Here is a 19387-nt window from a genome sequence, read left to right on the forward strand (position 1 = left end):
TTTTTTTTTTCTTTGCTTCTTCTTCGTCTGCATCTGGTTTTTTTTTCTCTCTTCTTCCTCCTTTGCTTCGTCTTCTTCTTGTCTCTTCTTCCTCCTTAGCTTCGTCTGTCCTGGCAGCCCTGCTGCTAGTGGCTCGTCTGCATCTGCTTTTTTTTTTTTCTTTCTCCCCTCTGCTGTTCTCGAATGCTTCTTATGGAGGCTGCCGGTTCTTTCTATGCTTCTTCTTCTTCTTCTTCTTCTTCTTCTCTGCTTCTTGTCTTGCGCTGGCAGCACCGCTGCTAGTGCTTCCTTTTTTTTTTCCCCTGCAAGTAGACGTAGATTGTAATCTGTATTATGAATTTATGATTGCATGATTACTACTGCTGTGCATTAGTGCATTAGTGCATTAGTGCTATGCTTTTTCTCTTATGAATTTTTTTTACTACTACATGATTCCTTCTTCTCCTACTAGTGCATTTCCCTGCTACTGTAGGTAGGCTGTAGTGCATTAGTTATTATTTTTTAGATTGTAGAGTGCATTAGTGGCAGTGCAATGCTTCTTCTCTTATGAATTTTTTTTTACTACTATTGAATGTTGTGCATTAGTGCAATGCCTTCTCTCATTTTTATTTCTTATTTTTTGTTACTTAGTTTCTCTTGTTGTTGTTCCTTATGTTTGTTTAGTACTGTAGTTTATTCAAATACATATGGCTACTAGTGGTAGTGGCAGGCCATCTGCTAGCACTGGAGCATCAACATATGATCCAAGCAAAGATCCAACTAGGAAGGCCAAATCAAAAGACCCCAGGTGGAAGTATGGATATTGGCCAGATCTTAATGATAAGAACTTAGTGCGATGTACACTTTGTGGAAAAGATGCCAAAGGAGGAATCAAAAGGCTTAAGCAACATTTAATTGGTGGGTATGGAGATATATCAAAGTGCCCAAAAACAACTGCAGCAATCGCTAAAGAGATGCATGAAGCTATTATGCGAAATCAGAAGAGGAAGCATGATGTATTTGATGAGGATTATTCTGTCGATCATCAGCAGGGAGAGGATTTGCCTGAAGAGATAGAAAGTGGAGGGCAACTCCAGTCTGGTGCACCAAGGCCCCCAACTATAGATTCCTCAATAAAGAACCTTGTGCCAAGCTCTGGGACATCTTCCAAAAGGAATAAAGCTAATGTTATTACACAAGTGGCACTAAAGGGTCCGATAGATTCTTATCTTTGACGGACTCCTGAGGAAATAGTTGGTGAGAGGAGGTCTAAAGGTTCTACCCAGACAACAATACAAAGCAGCTTAAGATCAAATGCAGATAGAAAGAAAACTAATGCATATGTTGCAAAATGGTTTTATGAAGCTGGCATCCCATTCAATACTGTCAAGTTAAGGAGCTTTGAGGAGATGGTTGAAGCCATTGCGTAGTTTGGGTCAGGATATAAGCCCCCTTCTTACCATGAGTTGAGAGTGCCCTTGCTACAGGATGAAAAAGCTCAGATTGACTGTATCAAGAAGAAATATGAAGATTATTGGAAAAGGCACGGGTGCACTCTTATGTCTGATGGGTGGACTGACAAGAGAGGTAGACACTTGATTAATTTCCTTGTCAATTGTCCATTAGGGACTTATTTTATGGGCTCTGTAGATGTATCTAGTGAGTCTCAATATGTAGACATGTTATTTCAACTGCTTGATAGTAAAATTGAAGAAATTGGGGAGGATAATGTGCTACAAGTAGTTACAAACAATGCAGCTAATTATGTTGTAGCTGGTAAAATGTTGATGGAAAAACGGAGTAAGCTTTATTGGACTCCTTGTGCAGCTCATTGTTTGGACCTCATGTTAGAGGACATTGGCAAGTTGAAAACTTATAAAACAACAATAGAGAGGGCAAAAACAATGACAAATTTTATCTACAGACATTACAAACTTGTTGATGCTTTAAGGAAAAAGACAAATGGAATAGATCTGGTGAGGTCTTGAGTTACAAGATTTGCTATCTCATTCTTGACACTACAAAGTTTGTACAAGAACAAGGATGCCTTGAAGCAATTATTTGTATCTGATGATTGGAATAGTTCTAAGTTGTCCAAGATAGAGGCAGGTAAGAAAGTACTTGCACAAACATTCTGGAACCGTGTACTAGATTGCTTAAGAGCATCCCAACCAATTTTAGTTGTCTTGAGGTTAGTAGATGGTGATGAGAGGCATGCATTGCCTGAAGTTTATTTGGTAATGAAAATAGCAAAAAAAATGATAAAAGTAAATTTTGCCAACAAAGAACGGTCATGGAAGAAGGTGTTAGCAATTATTGATGACCGTTGGGAGGTCCAAATGGATCGACCTTTATATGCTGCTAGCTTTTACCTAAATGCTAGCAAATATTTTAACTACATCAATAATGAGAGACTCCCTTTCGAAGAATCATGTAAAATACAAAATGCATTCATGACAGTTTTTGAAAGAATGGTGTCTGACTTAGCTGTGCAAGACAAGATCATACGTGAGCCTCAAATGTACAGAAAATGTGAAGGTAGCTTTTCAAGGAGTTTGGCTATTAAACAACGGAAAGCCGGTGAAGGAGCATTGGATCCTAGTAAGTACTAAGTATTATTTTTTTTTTTTAATTTTAATAAGTATTTAACAATATGTGTAATCTAATTTTTTCCTTATATATAGTCTCTTGGTGGGAAACACATGGATCTTCGGCCCCTACACTTCAACAATATGCAATACGCATATTAGGCCTTTGTTGCTCCGCTTCCGGTTGTGAGCGCAATTGGAGCACATTTGATTTTGTACGTATTTTTTAAATATTAGTTTGTAATTATACTTTTTACATCTATTTCTTGACTTAAATAAAGAGTATTTATGGATTCAGATTCGCACCAAGAAGAGGAATAGACTAGAACATCAGCGCTTGAATGATCTAGTCTATATCCAATATAATCGTCGGCTTCATTCAAGGTTCCAAGAAAGAAGGGAAAAGGGCAGCAATTATAATCCATTAATTCTTGATGAAATGAATTGGAGTAGTGAATGGATAACAGGGGAGCAAGAAGATGGAGATTTAGTCCATCCTGGAGACGACCTCACATGGGGAGATGTTGATAGAGCAGTTGGTGCATCTACATCGGTGGGGGGTCGTAATTTACCTAGGAGGGCTCAAGGATCAACAAGTGCAGCCAATATTTGCTACACACGTCGTGGTAGGGGGAGGGCCACTATTGAGGAATCGTCAGATGATGAAGTTGAAGAAGAGGTCCACGATGTGGTGCGTGATGATGAAGATATTGAAGAAGACTTTGGTGATGGGCCAACTGATTCTATGAGTTAACAACAACAGGAGGGAGAAGAAGTAGATGTTGATTTGTTAGCTTGATTATGGTTAAACAAGAACAAAGTTTAGCTTGATGGTTTATTTTGTTGTTTTAAAATTTATACTTTAAAGCTTACTAAAGTTTAGCATTTTGGTTTATTTTTATGTTTCTCAATTTCCATTAGGTGTTTTTAATTCTCCCCGAGTAGGATTGGAACCCATAGCCTATCACCTATCATGAGTCATGACTCATATATTAAGGAACAAGGTTTCTCTTGTTGCTTAGTGTTTTAGTATCACTAACTTATATGTATTGATTGACAGGGGGTTAAACATTAAAATATCATGGTTCATGGACTCATGGTCTATGATGGACTTTGTGGATCTCGTTTTGGGCATCATAAAGGTAAGTATATCTAACTACATACTTAAATAGTTAAATATTATATTATTTATAATATTTCATTAGCAATTATATGTTGTTGTGCCTTTTGTTTTATTTATAGCTTTTTTTTTATGAATAATTTTTTTATTTTTTGTTATGTTTTCTCATGTTAGAAAATATATCACTTTGCAATTTGCATTGATATGAATTTGATGTTGAATGTTGATTCTTGTCTCTTGATGTTGCTTAAAGTGTGTACTTTTTTCCCTTGATGTTGTTTAAAGTCGTACTTCTTGTATTTTAATATAACTTAAAGGCTTGATTTTTTACAAGCAATTTAAAATTAAGTATATCATTGTTATACAGTTATACTAGATATTATAGATATATTAAAAAAAATAGTAACGTCTTTTTTGGCGCCTTATTCGCCTCAAGGCGGGCGCCTTCTCGCCTAAGCGCTTAGGCAGCCCTCCAACGCCTTGGTTCGCCTTGCCACCGTGACAACTATGGTCATGACTACACTGAAATTCCGAATAAATCTCTTGTAGAAGGAAGCCAAACCATGGAAACTACGTACTTCTGTTAGTGTCTTAGGTATAGGCCAATCAGTGATGCTCTTGATCTTCTCCGGATCAGCTTCAACCCCTTTTGATGACACTATAAATCCAATGAATACAACCTTAGGCAATATAAAGGAACACTTCTTGAGATTAATGTATAACTTCTCTGCACGGAGTACTCTCAAGACTTGCCTCAAGTGATCCATATGCTCTTCTTAATTCTTACTGTATATCAAGATATCATCAAAGTAAACAACCAAAAAGCGATCAATGAAGGGACGAAGTACCTCTATCATAACTCTCATGAAAGTGCTAGGTGCATTTGTCATACCGAATGGCATGACTTTCCACTCATATAAGCCATCTTTGGTCTTAAAAGCAGTCTTCCACTCATCTCCAGAACGGATGCGAATATGATGATAACCACTCAAATCTAATTTGGAAAAGACCTTTGCCCCAAACAGAATATCCAACATATCATCTAGTTATGGTATAAGAAACCTATACTTGACTGTTATCTTGTTGATAGCACGGCTGTCCACACACATACGCCAAGAACCATCCTTCTTCGGCGTGAGTAAAGCTAGTACTGCACAAGGACTTAAGCTCTCCTCAATGAAACCCTTCTGCAGTAACCCATTTACTTGCCGTTTCAGCTCTACATGCTTAGTAGGACTAAGTCTGCAAGCGGGAAGGTTGGATAAAACCGAACCAGAACCAGAACCAAATCAATAGCATATTGTATGTCTCGCATGGGAGGTAGCTCATTTGGGAGATCATCAAGGACTAAGTCAGAAAAATAAGATAGGAGCTCTCTGATAGGTGCACTGTGTTACCTCAGGTTGGGGAGTGACTTCCCTAGTAACAAGAGCCATAACCATTCCAGTCTCATGACTTGTGTGTAAGAATTTCTTGCGGGGAACAGCTAGTAAATCCTTTGTTGGCATAACTACTACATTCTTTTCTATGTCAATGTCCTTTTGATTTGACCTTAAGGATCTCTTGCGCCATATTTCAGCCGGCACATTTACAAGATAGAAAGTTGTAGGAACACCCTTCCACATGAAAGTACACAAATTCTTCTTCCCCCTAACCATGGCATCATTGTCATACATCCAGGGACGACCAAGCAATACATCTATGAGCTTCATTGGGATCACATCACACCAAACTTCCTCTTCATACCGGCAAAGTTTCAACGGATCTAAGCACCTCTTGTTCACCTCCAAGGTATTACCATTCAGCAAGGATAACTTATAAGGTTGAGGATGTGGGTCAGATTTCAAAGTTGCTTTCTTCACAAAGGCTTCAGAAACAACTTTAACATAACTGCCACTATCAATGATAATCTGACAAGTATGCTCACCTGATTTCATACGGCTGTAGAATATGTAGTTACGTCGCCAATCCTCTCCTTTGGTTTCAGCCACCAATATGCGAGTAACAATGTTTATTCCATGAGTGTCATCCTCATTAGTGTCTTCCATGTCATAGTCATATCCACCATCATCATCATCATTCAAAGGGTAGGGGTAAAGAGCTGACTCATCTTCCTCATTGGAATCTTCAACCTCAGCTACTGCATTAACCCTCTGTTTATGTGGGCAAGACTTAACAAAGTGTCCTACCTCTTGGCAATAGAAGCACTATACCTTATTACTACCTGTCATGGGTGTCTTTCCTTTGTGATCAGCCCGTGGAGGAAAAGTGGACTTTGGGGGTGCTGAGCTTAATGGCTGAAAAATTTTTCTTGACCACCCCAGCTTGAAAACCAAACCTTCTAACTGGCTATGCTATAAGCTCCTCTGCTCGTAGGGCCTTGTCAAAGCAATCCCTCACTGAATACACATCAACCACTCCGATTCCCCTGTTGATTTCAGCTCGCAATCCCAGTCAAAACCGAGATAATAATTGCCTTTCATTCTCCCTTATGCCTGTGCGAGAATAAAATGCATCAAACCTGTTCATGTACTCTGCAACAGTCATAGACCCTTGACAAAGAGAGTTCAGCTGGTCTTGTATGCGAGCTCTGAAGTTGCATGGCAAGTATTTGTCAGATAGCTCAAGCTTCATCTCCTCCCAACTAGTAGGTTCTCTCCCACGGTCTTCCAACTCTAGCTCATAGGTTCTCCACCAATCACGAGCAACCCCAACTAGCTTTGCACGAGCTAGTTTCATCTTCCATTCCCCAGGCAAATCATAAAAATCAAAATAATCATCCAAAGCAGCTATCCAACCATAGAACAATTGGAGATCATGTCTACCATCAAACTCCTTCAGATCGAGCTTGGCTTTCTATGAGTCTCCAGAGTTCCTCTGATATGTGGGGCGTTTAGTCTCGAAATAACCCCTTACATGTTCTTCAAATGTATGTTGCACTACAGGAACCCTCTGTGGTGGTCTCAGATTAGGATTTGCCCTCCTGTTAGCCAACTGAGCAGCTACGTTCAATGGAGCTTCCACTTCGGGTGTTGTTTGTGAATCACCGATAGGCTATTGTGGTGAGGTCTCGGCAGCCAACAACCTTGTATTCAATTTAATCCACTTAGCTTCCTGTTCAGCCTTCATATTCAGTAGCAGTTCTATGATAGAACCTAAGGTGGCCTCTGTGGTGGTCTCAAATTAGGGTTTTCCCTCCTGTTAGCCAACTGAGCAACTACGTTCAATGGAGCTTCCACTTCGGGTGTTGTTTATGAATCACCGGTAGGCTATTGTGGTGAGATCTCGACAGCCAACAACCTTATATTCAATTCAACCCACTTAGCTTCCTGTTCAGCCTTCATATTCAGTAGCAGTTCCATGATAAAAGCTAGGGTGGGGGTGTTGTTCTTAGCCATGCTCTGATACCACTTAATGTAGGACTGGATTTGACAACCAAACCAGACCCAAAACTACAGGATTTTTTTAAACCAAAGAACAACCAAAACCAACCCCAACCATATATCAGAAATTATATTCCAACAGCAGTCCAGAAACAGTACTGATCCCACAGAACAGCAACACAATGAATAAACAAACCAATAGCAGTTTTAGAACTAAACTAGAGACTGTTAAAGTACTAACAAACTTCAGAAATCAGAATATATAATCAGCAATACAGCAAGCTATCGATCTTAAGAGAATAATAACAGAGTCCAGTTCAGCAGTGATTCTTTAGGAATAAACCAGGAATTGAATAATAATGTAAGACTTCCAACAGGTTCAGATCAACAGGTGATAGCAGTCCAGAAATCCAAAGCAACACAAAACAGAAATCAGAACACAGATCTTGGCAGATTCAACAATTGGCCAGAATTGAGTGAGTGGTCACTTCAACAGGGTCCAGTGGTCTGATTGACCCCAAAATTGGATCGATCCTCCCTCTGGATATGGTCAACCTTCGATCAGAATATGGGAGTCATCGGATGGTCAGACCTCCAACAACAGTGAGGCCGACAGGGAGGAAAATAGAAAAAACCAACCCAGAATTCTGTAGAGTAGTTGGACCACTTACCTGAACTGCTGGAGAAGATAATCCAATAAGAAAACCAGATAATAGTGAGACCCACCCGAACTTCTCGCCACAGAGTGTCGATCGGATCACACACCAATCCCTAATCCTTGATCAGACACAAGGTACAGCCATGGAACAACCCAGCAGCAGCAGCATGAAAATTTTTTTTTTTTAATTTCAAAATTGTGGGTTTTAGTATGCCCTTCTTTTTATTCATAATAATGATTGGGAGGTTTACAAAATATAGTAACTCAGAAATTAGAAACTAACAAAGACTGAGTTACTAAAAACTAGTTACATCAAGTTACTAAAACTGAGATTGTAAGAAAAGAAACTAGATCTAAACTGAAATTATGAAACTTCTCAAGACATGAATTAGAAACTAAATATATGGCTAAAATTAGAAACTAAATAATATCGAATCTCCAAGCTAAATCCCCATCAATATCCAAGCCGTGGGCTTGGAACAGCCTTGGTCGACCTCAGCCACTGTGGTGGTGGTCGACCTTCTTTCCTCTTCTCTTATAGGTCTTCAATTCTGCATCACTGCTGCTTCTTCTCCCCCTTCTTTCTACAGATTTTTCCATTTTTTTCTCCCCATTTCCCCTCTTTTGGTTCTAGTTCCCCTTTTTTCTTCAATTTTTTTTCCCATATCATTTTCCCTCTATCGGGGCACCTTGAATAATATGGTGACCAGTCAACCAGGGGTTCAAGAACTGCCTTGTCACTTTGTACAAAATGGTGAGAACCCATCTTATATTATATGCCACATTTGGGAACATTCTAGGAAGACATTTTTGAGCTTTGTGCATTACAGCTTTCTCCTTTCCTTTACAAAGGGAATCTCTATGCTACAAAATTATTTATGCAATAGCAACCGAGTACCCTGTAACATTTCTCTCTTCTTCCTGTCCTCCAAGAGCATTGAAGTTTGTCAGTTGCATGAGAATTTGAATGAATTATTTTCTTTCCCGATTGTTAAATGACGTTAAGATGTTGGGTAAAATAAAGTTTTTGAGGACTAGCTCACTCAGGATTTGTTCTGTCTACATTTTTGACCTATGCTCTCACAATACATACCTTTTTTCTCAATGTAATACTGCTTCTTTAATTTCTCTAAAACATATATCCTCCAACTACATATTTCTGTAGAAACCATCATAATTCATCAAGTATATGTTGATGTAATTTGACATACCGCATGTCTATAATTTTGCACAACTACTCTTCTTCTTGTCTTGGTCAACATACACTGAAGAAGCCAACCAGAGCAACAGAAATTTAATAAAAAAAATTAGTCCTGTTCCTCTTTTTGTTTTATAACCTTTCAGTGAACTTGGATTAAAAAAATAATAATAATAAATAAATAAATAGATCCATGTAAACTCTGAGCATCCAACAAACAAAATTTGTGCATTTGTAAAATACAATTCAGGGGAAAAATGCAAAAACTAATATCCCATTACTATTATCAATGAGGTTCTTACCATATATCATCCCAGGATTAAGGAAGATTCAATCTAAAATTAGCTTTCTTGGAAAACTAGAGACATGCAATGATTCAGTTCTCTTCGTCATTCATGTGGACATTGCTGTGTCAAATTGGATAAATAAATAAATAACCACCACAAGTGGAGTATTCCATGAATCCATTCAATATAGGATCATGGAAGAAGAAGAAAGGTTTTCATTGAAAAAATTGATTGAAGACAAAGGCCACCGTATGAAGGGAACAGACATTGGCATACCTCAAAAATTTGTTAAGGTAGAACAAAAGGGGACTGACTCCCAACTGTCCATCACACTAATATCCATAGCACAACAACAAGATGCCCTTTGCCTTTGACTACCACACAACCTACCCTGCTGTTGCTGTGGAACTCTTAAACAAGTATACAAATCCTGATCAAGCAGCCAGTCAATGAACTAATTTACAACTGAGCAAGTTCTCGAAGGTTTTCCATGGATTCCTTCAGAATTTGCTCTGCTCTCCTCTTCTTGTCATCCTTCTCATCGTCCCTCCCAAACCATGGAGCTGTTTTCCCCACACTCTGACTGTGAAGGTTCAAAACACGAGGTGCACCTAAAGATTTTCCAATCCCGACCTTGAAATGCACAGTGGGTCTCTTATTAGGGAGGTCATTTCTCTCACCATCTCCAGAATCATAAAATCCAGCCTTTGCTGCTTCAATAGCAGGAGCAAACGTATCCAACACCAAAACTCTTTTTTCCGCAACCACTTCGTTAGAAAGCTGGGGGGGAAGAACAACGGGAGACACATCTTTCTCACCAAGCTGCAGAGGTGGAGCAAGAAATGGGTTACTTTCTGCTGCTCTTTTCAGCTTACCGGCATCTGCAGGGTCCACTGCGGCCGGTAATGCCGAGCCATTGCACGCCAAAAGCTGCTGCAAACTCAGCAAAGACCGTTCAGCCTTCCTTCGCTGCCTCGCCTGTTCAATTTTATCTGTGTGAGGATCTGTTTCCCTCTCATTCCATACAGGAGTGTGAGCATACGTGTGGGGATCGGGAAATGCAGGCAACCAAGTGGGAATGTTTTTGTTAGGCGGACCCTCCCCGATTTGCAGAAAACTTGGAGTGGGCTTCATGTTTCTCATGACCGGGAAATGTGGAACCCGGCGGGAAAACGGAATCTCTTCTTCCAAGTTCAGGTACTGCGTAATATCTTGTACTACACCTGAGCCTGCAGGGCAACGGTAGACATCTGATGCACCGGAAAAACCCTGTGAAGCTCCTAAATCTTCAAGCCCCTGAACGATATCAAAGACGTTGCACTGCATTCTACCTGCTAAATTAGCGTAAAACTGAGCAGTCTTGCCCAAGTCGCGGAGGTAACGAATGACGATATCGGAGAGGGCTTCAAGAGCAGACTGTTGGAAGCCCTGAAAGCCAGCTCTCTTACATATCTGCGCGCCAGCAATCCTGGCAATAGCCTGGCCAAAATCGTCGCCTCCCCTTGATTTCCTCTTGGTGTCGTCTTTGTTCTCTTTTCCAGTCTCCCCACCTCCATCGCTCATATTCAAAACTTCATATCATTTCACCGGAAGCATGGTTCCAAGAAACACCATTTCCGAACCCACGAATTTTGGGCTCCAACTTCCAACTAGGATTTGCGACAGCAACAATTCTCTCATGAAAGATTAGACATCTTGACAGGATGAAATTCGAGTTCCAGGGAACCCCAGACCGGTATTGCATTTCAATTGCAACACGGAAAAAAAAAATGATATACAGAGTCGCGAAAGGCTTTGATTTCTTGAACACTTAACTGTGATTTTTAGGGCTAATCCGTCCAATCCGCCAAGAAGAGATCATAGCTGATGGATCTCAGGCGAGTAGACGACAACAAATAGCATAATCATCCTCGCACTTATAAACCCTAATAACAGAAATCCAGCAAACTTTTCCCCTTGAAAGGACCAAAGATGATGAATTAACGAAGTAATAAGGATTTTTGAATTTTCGAAGCCTCTAAACCCTCGTAAAACCCTAACGAAGATCGCGGGGCAGAGAAGAGAGCGTGAAAGACGAAAGTGATGAATGTACATTTATAGGCGCCGGACATTTTTTTTTTTTTTTTTTTGACAGAAATAGACGGCAGACTTGTGGACTACACGGGGAGGATTATCCAACGGAGTCGTACGGCAATCTCAGGCTTTTTTTTATTTTTTTCTTAGAAGGCCGATTTGTTTAGAGGGTTCTGGGGGTGAGAATGTAGGATTATTTTACGTGTGGACCCCACATGGTACCATGGCACATGCTGTCGGGGTGAGAAATAGAAAAAAGAAAACTTTTGGGCATCATTTAATAAAGTTTCTACTATTTAAAAACAGTATAAACGATTTTTTATGTTCTCATAAACAAAAACAATTTTTTTGATATTTGATAAATCTATTTCTTGAAACTTTTTTTTTAAACATAATGCTACTAAAAAACCTAATAGTATCATCGGATGCTTAAAAGGGAGAGAGGGGTTCGCTTGCCTCTTTTTGTGTTTAAATAGTTGAGAGATTTATCGGGCAAAACAGTCTTTTTTTTCTCTCAGATTCGTTTCTAGAAATGATGACTTGTTTCGTCAAAGTCGTTTCTAGAATTATAAATAGGCATAAATTTTTATTTATATTTTCTAGAAATTGGTGAAATGGAACAACTTTATCAAACGCTTTTAAGGTTATTTCTCTGTTTCTGTAAACAAGAAAACACAGAAACGACATAAACAAAATATTGTCAAACGGTGCCTTGGTAGATTCACTATTCATTCTATCAAAACTCATCTATTTGTAAAACTCATAAAGGGGTGGGAAAATGGAGTATTGTGACAATTGTGGGATAAAAAGAAAACTAGAATTTTTAAATTTCTTCTTCTTCCATCTCCCTAGCATGTTTGCAGGGTTTTCTTATGATGCTAATCAACCTCATTACTATTTTAAAAGTCGTAGATACTAACTTAGATCAAAACAAACCTATATGACAAATCGATCTACTTTCATAAAAGGAAAATTATCTTGTACCACTCCTTTTTTTTTAAATTTATCTGAGATACCACCCTAAAAAATAAAAAATGGCATGTATACACCCTTTTAAAAAAAAATAATTACTCTTAAATCCATTCCGTTAGCTCCCAAGCGTCAAGTGATGATGTGTCATGTTTGTAATTTTTTAAATGACAAGTTGTTATTTTACCCTCATGACTAATAACCCGTCTCCTTTCTTTTTCTTGGTTGATGGTCTCGATTTAGGGGAAGAGAAAATGCAAGTACCATCGTCGTTCTTCTTCTCCATCTCTGGCTACTGGTCTCGGTGGAATAGAACAGGGAAACGCAGGCTTTAGCTCCCCATTCTACTCAATTGGTCTCTATCTCACCTCGAGGAAGGAATTCTTGATTAGGGCTTCATCGGCTGCTGGTCTTGGTTGAATAGAACTGAAAACGCAGGTGCATCTTCGTTCTGCTTCTCCGTCTCTGGTTGTTGGTCTAAATGGAATAGAACAGGGAAACACAGGCTTTAGCTCCCCATTCTACTAATCGGTTGGTCTCTGTCTCACCTCGAAGAAGGAATTCTCGATTAGGGCTTCATCTTGATTAGGGGTGTCAATCCTAAGCCTGCACCGGTAGGCCCGACTCAGCCCAACTCGCTTAAGGTCCGACCTGAACCAACCCATTATTTAAGTAAGTTGATCGTAGAGCACTCTCTCCCAGTGGTCGAGCTGTTCGTAGAGCACCATTGCCTTGACTCCGTTAAGGGCGCAGTAGTTTTATTGCTGGAGTAGAGTTCGCTTTCTGTTCAATAACTACGTAGACCAAGTGAACACTTTAAGCAGATAAGAATCCATTGAACTCTCTAAATTTCTCTGTATTAAGTCAACAAAGATGGGTTGCTTTGCCAGATCTGTTGGAGTGAAGAAATATAGTACAATAGGCATTAGGCTTTTAAGTGATTCCATCCAATAAGGTGAGGAATCAGCTTAACTCAACTATCTTTCTAAGTTTTAAGCCCGGCCCGTTTATTAAACGGGCATTTACGTTGCAGAGTAGTAGCCCGTTGGGTGCCCAACCAGCCCAACACACTTAAGTAGCCCGTTAGAACCGACTCACTTAGCCCGACTAACTCGACCCCCTTTAGAAAAATGCATAAATTGTAAATACCTATTCTACCACTAATACTACAAAATATGAGTAATGTTTAAATTGCAAATATCTTTTCTAAGAATCTTATCTTCTTAAATTCTAAGAAAAATGCTTAAATTGTAAAGCCAATAGTTTATTCCGCTTCAAAATGATTTTAGGGTAGGCCCGTTTAGAATTAAATAGGCCCATAGCCCGTTTAAGGTAGCCCGATTAAAGCCCAACACTGACCGACCCAATTATAAACCGTATCATGCCCCCCGAACCCAGGCCCATTTAAGTAAACGAGCGTTCACGGTGCAAGGGTTTCACACCGCTAAGCCCGGTTAGGCCCAACCAATTGACACCCCTAATCTTGATGATTCATCTACTATAATCAATTTAGGGATTCTACACTCAATTTAGGGATTTAGCTCCCACATTCGAATTAGGGTTTCATATCGGTAAGTTCCTCCTTCAAAAGCCTTGAAGTTTCACTTTATTGAGAATAAATGAGTATAAACTATATATTACCTCTTGATTCATAATAGACTCCAAGTAATTCTTATATTTTTCAACAAATGATTATCTTGTAGAAGTAAAAATTAGAGATGGCACAGCTTCCTTGTACTCCTCAGTGCATTCCCTGCAATGAAAATATTGGGGTATGAACTATATGATTAGGATTGAAATTTTCATCTTTCCTTGCATTCCTTGGATTGAACTATATTGGGGCATGAACTATATGTCATTAGCGCATAAATCTTAGGATTGAAATTTCCATCTTTACATATCAAACTTTCTCCCTTTGTCATGATTGTCTTCATTATTCTACAAATTCCTCTATGTGTGTGGCTATGAGTTTGGTGTACATATAGTGGAGTTAGTAAGATTTTGACAAAATTGCATATCATATCCAATGCCCAAATGTTGCTGTTACCAAATGCTACTGTGACCAAATGTTGCATATCATATCCAATGCAGATTGTAAGATTTTTAAAATAAATCCTACTCATTTGTTATGTATCCATGCCTAGCCTGTGTTTGGATTTTTTAATGTGTTGTTTGTCCACTCTATTGAACTGGGTGTTGTTGTTTAACCAATGGACAATATGTTTCGAATAAACCACCTATACAATGGAAGACATGAAAAGGTTGTAGTGGATCCGGACTTATATATACATATATATAACATTGTGGCAAGAGATGATACTCCTATAGGTCATACAATTCTCTTTAGGCTGAAGTGTATATTACCCAATCTTGAGGAAGTGGAATTGATTAATGATCAAACTGTCTTGAAATTGTTCACTCTGCATGAAAATGTGTCTACTACCAATGTATGTGTGTATGACTTGACTGTAAGTAAGACCACAGTGGATAATTACACCATCAAGGACTATGATTGTAAAGTGATCCTTAGATTGGACCTCAAAAGAAGGGGCCATCTCAATGACACTCCAAGGGTGACTGATTGGAGTTCCAGACCGGGTAAGCGTACTGTAAAAAGAGGTGGTGGTACAGGTACATCTACAAGCAGTGCAACTGGATGTGGTCCTGATGTGTAAGGATAAAGAGTTTTGAGTGCCAATAATGTAGGGGCAAGGTCAATGTTTGAAGAAAATATATCAATTGTTAGTAGGGGTTTTGTATCTGCTAGAGGAAGTGATACATCTTCAAATGTTGCAAAAGCTAAAAGCAACACTACTACTACATCTGAGAGTAAGGGAACTGAAATTAATGATAAGATGGTAACTCCTCATGTCATTTCTGAGTCATCTAAAACTGATAGTGATGGTGAATGTGAAGATTATAGTGACAAACATAATATTGAATCAAAAGATAGTCAATCTGGCTATGATGGGGGTGGTGATATGGATACTAATGATGTAGATGGTGATGGTAATTCTCAACTTGAAGAGAACAATTCTGATAATTTAGATGTGTCAGGATATAACTTTGATGACTATCATGGCACATATGACTAAGAGTATGATATTGAATCAGATTCAATAGTGAAGTTAGAAAAGAGAGATATTTTCTATGATGTTGACCACTTCAAGGCATTTTTGCAAAATTATGTTATACAAGAAGGGTTTGAGATCTTGAGGACAAAAAATGAAAGAACAAGATTTACTGTTGTGTGTACAACTGATGGTTGCAGTTGGAGAATCCATGCATCTCTTACAAGAGATAAAACAAATTTCAAGATCAAGTCAATAGGCCCATCACATGCATGCTCCAATCGCCCCCCCCCCCACCCTCCAAAAAAAAAAAAAAAATAGGAGCATTACATACAAGTGGATAGTAAGGAAGTTGGGACCTATGCTTAAAGCAGAGTCAAACATGAGTGTCAAGACCATGATTGCAGCATTGCACCAAAAGTATGGTTTTGAAGAACACAAGTTGTAGTGCTACAGAGCTCGTAATCTGGCAAAAGGGGAGACTGTTGAATGCTATGACATGTTTTATGGAAAATTGCCCAAGTATGGCGAGTTGTTAAGAAGGCATAACCTTGGCACTGTGTACAAGCTTGTACCCTATGAGAGACATGACTTAACTAAAAACCCACAATTCAAGAGATTATTTGTCTACCTTCAAGCTTGTAAGAATGGGTTTTTGGATGGATGTAGACCCTTTATAGGTCTAGTAGGATGTCATCTAAAGGGTAACCAGATCACAAGCTACAACAACAAAAAGTCAACCAACTGTTAAGGAAAGACAAAGGGAGAGAATGGCTAAGAAGGCAGCATTGATTACAGCATTGATGATAGCAAAGAGAGCTAGTAAGAAGGAGATAGTGGAAGAAAAAATTAAGTGTTGATGTAATCTGTCATTTTTTGTGGTGGTGATACTTTGGATTGTAATATCATCCTTATATGGATGGGAAAGAATTTGTGGTTTTTAAGTCTTGGTGGAACTTTTTTTTTTTTTTGTCTTATTTGAAACCTTTTTAATACTTTGTGTGGATGTGAAAGAACTTGTCTTTTTAAGTCCTGGTGGAACAATGAGTTACCATCATGTTGTTTGAAGTTGGAATTGCTAGCATGTTCATGTGAATGGGTTTTTAACGTCTTGATGTGTGAAGCTAGACTTATTGTGTCAGGATAGTTTGAATGAGTTTTTTAGGTTCTTATGTATGAAGGTGGACCTATTATTATGAGTTTGAATGGAGGTTGAGAGGAATTGTAATGTGTTTTAGCCTCTTTTTTTTTCTGAGATCTTGTTGCCATTTGATATGTAAGCTTTGTGTGGATTTTAAAGCATACACTTGAAAAACTCATGTATGAAGGTGGACCTATTGTTATGAGTTTGAATGGAGGTTGAGAGGAATTATAATGTTATTTAGCCTTTTTTCTGAGATCTTGTTACCATTTGATAGGTAAACTTTGTTTGGATTTTAATGCATACACTTGAAAAATCATTAGACCCAAATAACCTCAATTCATTAAAAAGGATCCCATGATCTACCAAAATACAATTTTGCCCTGTTGGCTTATCCTAACAAATATACGACAGTCACCACTGATAAAGCTATTACAACATGACTCATAAAATTTAGTGTATTCTTCAAACTGCGGATCTCTTCTGTAAGTTTTTTGAACACTTCCATCATCTACTCCATCTAAACATTACCAGCATCTATAATTGTTGGACCAGTTTCTATAATCACATTATATGCAATTGGTGCATTCATGGGTTCACACCAACAGAAAAATCCACAACCTCCTTTTGAGAACTCTGGGCAACAATAATATAATTTGTTCATGTTCCAAATGGATTCAAAAATTCTCACTAATGCCCTTTTCTGACATTCACACCTTAAGTTCTGGTATTTTAGAGGACCCTGGGAGTTGTTAGAGTCATTAAAACTCCTTGATGACATATTTCACCTGCAAAAACAATTCCATGAGAGTAACAAAATTAGGGGTGGTATTTTAAATTGGGGAAAAACAAGAGAAGAACCTGGTAATGGTATCTCAGATAATGAAATCCTCAATTATATGGTAAGGGGTTAGTATTGAGGATGTGAGAAAATGGGAAGGGCAGTGGACTTCCTTCCTGGGCCCTAAAACATTTAGTGAAATCCTCAATTACAAGAAGGTGAACCTAGTAATGGTATCTCAAATAATGAACCTGGTAATGGTGCACAGTAGAGAAGGAAAAATCTAAAAATTTAACAGAGAGCTTCCAATACCCCACTCGGCCACTACTTCTTCAAAGTTGATGGTGGTCATTGCAAATACCCCTAAACCCTTCCAATAAACATGTTAATGGCAACTCCTCCTTCGATGATCACCCTCAATGATATTCCAACTCCTACTGCAGCTCCTACATTGTTGATGCACCTTCAATCATTGCTATCGACATCCTCAATCGTTGGCCGTCAATGGCTGGCTGTTGCAAGCGTCGAACTCCTCAATCGCTAGCCATCACCTGTTTGAGAAGAAGAGAAACAAAGGTGTCTTTCTAGGGTTCAAAATGATCAGGCTCCTACTTTATTCGTATTTTGTTTAAGGGTCAAAAAGGTAAATTGTATTTGTAAACTAACGGTGTTAGACTTTAGGGGTTCGTTTGCCATTTTTTATTTTTTAGGGTGGTATCTCAGATAAATTTTAAAAATAGGGGTGGTACAAGATAATTTTCGTTCATAAAAAAGAAAAAAAAATACAGATCAATCTACTGGTGTTGCCTTCCAAATGCTTTTCTTCAAATCAATTTCCAAGGGGTTTTCTAACTTTCGGTTAAAATTAACTGATCACGCATCTTTGTGTTGCCAAGCATCATCCCTTCCAAGGATACGATCTACAATCATTATGAAGGACTGAAGAGCACAAATATAAAGAACTCTTAGGGCCCGTTTGATTTTGTTTTTCAGAACATGTTTTTCCATCTTTATGTGTTCAGAAATGGAAAAACACCCCAAAAACCTTTTGATTTTTCTGTTTCGTTTCACTTGTTTTTAGAAACATAAATAGAAACTTATAACTATTTTTGTGTCTAGAAATAAGAATGGAGAAATAAGTTAGACTTGTTTTTCTGTTTCTAGAAACAAGTGAGAGGGACAAAAATTATGAAAAACCCTATACTTCACTCAACCTACCCCAACCCAACCCAACCCATTGTTGAAACTTCTCGCTATCCAGATGCAGTGATACTAACCTAGTGGTGTGAAGCTCACAGTTTCGGGTTTCATCCTTTTGAAGCTCATCTCCACGAAGCATACCTGCAACTCCAACGTCATGCTTTCACTCGTGAGTTGCATACCTATATTGTCGTGCCTTCAATCATATCTTGAACTCAACTACACTATTAAAAACGTTTCAGGAAATAGAAAAATCAAACACCTTTTTGCAATTTCAAAAATTGTTTCTAACACAGAAACGTAAAAACCCATTCTGCAAGGTTTTTTTTTCACCACCATAGCATGTTTGTTAGGTTTTAAAAAATATATAAATAAATTTATGGCAAAAGTTAAGTGCACAATCCCTAAAAAATTGCAGGTGAACCTAAAAACCTAAGGTCTAATTTGGGCATGGAGAGGATTGGACGATTTGTTTTTAATGTGGCTAGAATTTTACAAATTACATATTTGAGAGATCTTGATTTATTCCTAAAGTCGACAGTAGGTGTTTCACCAGGCTCCCTTTTCCTGTTCCTATGTGGTCTGCCTACTGTTCTCTTTTAAAGTGGAGGTTGCACAACACCTAGTAGTGACCTAACTCTCAACTCAAACACATCTGGGATGTGACATATCATATGTTGATATGTTTTTATATGGTTCTCCTTCATGAAGTACACTGCACAATAGTCTTCAATTTTTTTTCTCTCTTATGGATAATAGCTGCTACTGCATGCTTATAAGGTATACCTGAGATTTTTGACACTTCGCACTTCAAATTTACCACATGTTTGTAAGAATAATTTATAGGATCGATATAATGGATCAATGAATAAGAAACAACAATACAATTATGAATGTATTAACACATACCTGGATCCATATTTTATTGGGAAGATTCCA

The 19387-nt window shown here is 38.4% G+C and overlaps 1 protein-coding gene and 1 long non-coding RNA gene across 2 annotated transcripts; both read right to left on the bottom strand.

Moving 5' to 3' along the window:
- Positions 1–9135: 9135 nt before the first annotated feature.
- LOC122077781 (transcription initiation factor TFIID subunit 8-like) lies at positions 9136–11318 on the bottom strand. The gene is made up of 2 exons (XM_042643652.1): positions 9490–11318; positions 9136–9333 (listed from the first exon to the last, which is right to left on the bottom strand). The coding sequence occupies exon 1, from the start codon at positions 10774–10776 to the stop codon at positions 9673–9675; it is 1104 nt and encodes a 367-aa protein (XP_042499586.1). The 5' UTR covers positions 10777–11318; the 3' UTR covers positions 9136–9333; positions 9490–9672.
- Positions 11319–17520: 6202 nt separating this feature from the next.
- Positions 17521–18592, bottom strand: LOC122078301. Its single transcript, XR_006140031.1, has 2 exons — positions 18526–18592; positions 17521–17799 (listed from the first exon to the last, which is right to left on the bottom strand). It is a non-coding gene; the product is annotated as an uncharacterized LOC122078301 (long non-coding RNA).
- Positions 18593–19387: the final 795 nt, after the last annotated feature.

The sequence above is a fragment of the Macadamia integrifolia genome, chromosome 5, assembly GCF_013358625.1.
Source record: "Macadamia integrifolia cultivar HAES 741 chromosome 5, SCU_Mint_v3, whole genome shotgun sequence".
Classification (NCBI taxonomy): Eukaryota; Viridiplantae; Streptophyta; class Magnoliopsida; order Proteales; family Proteaceae; genus Macadamia; species Macadamia integrifolia.

Bases quoted from the DNA above. Each gene is read 5' to 3' on its own strand.
- LOC122077781 (XM_042643652.1), bottom strand. From the start codon at position 10,776: ATGAGCGATGGAGGTGGGGAGACTGGAAAAGAGAACAAAGACGACACC.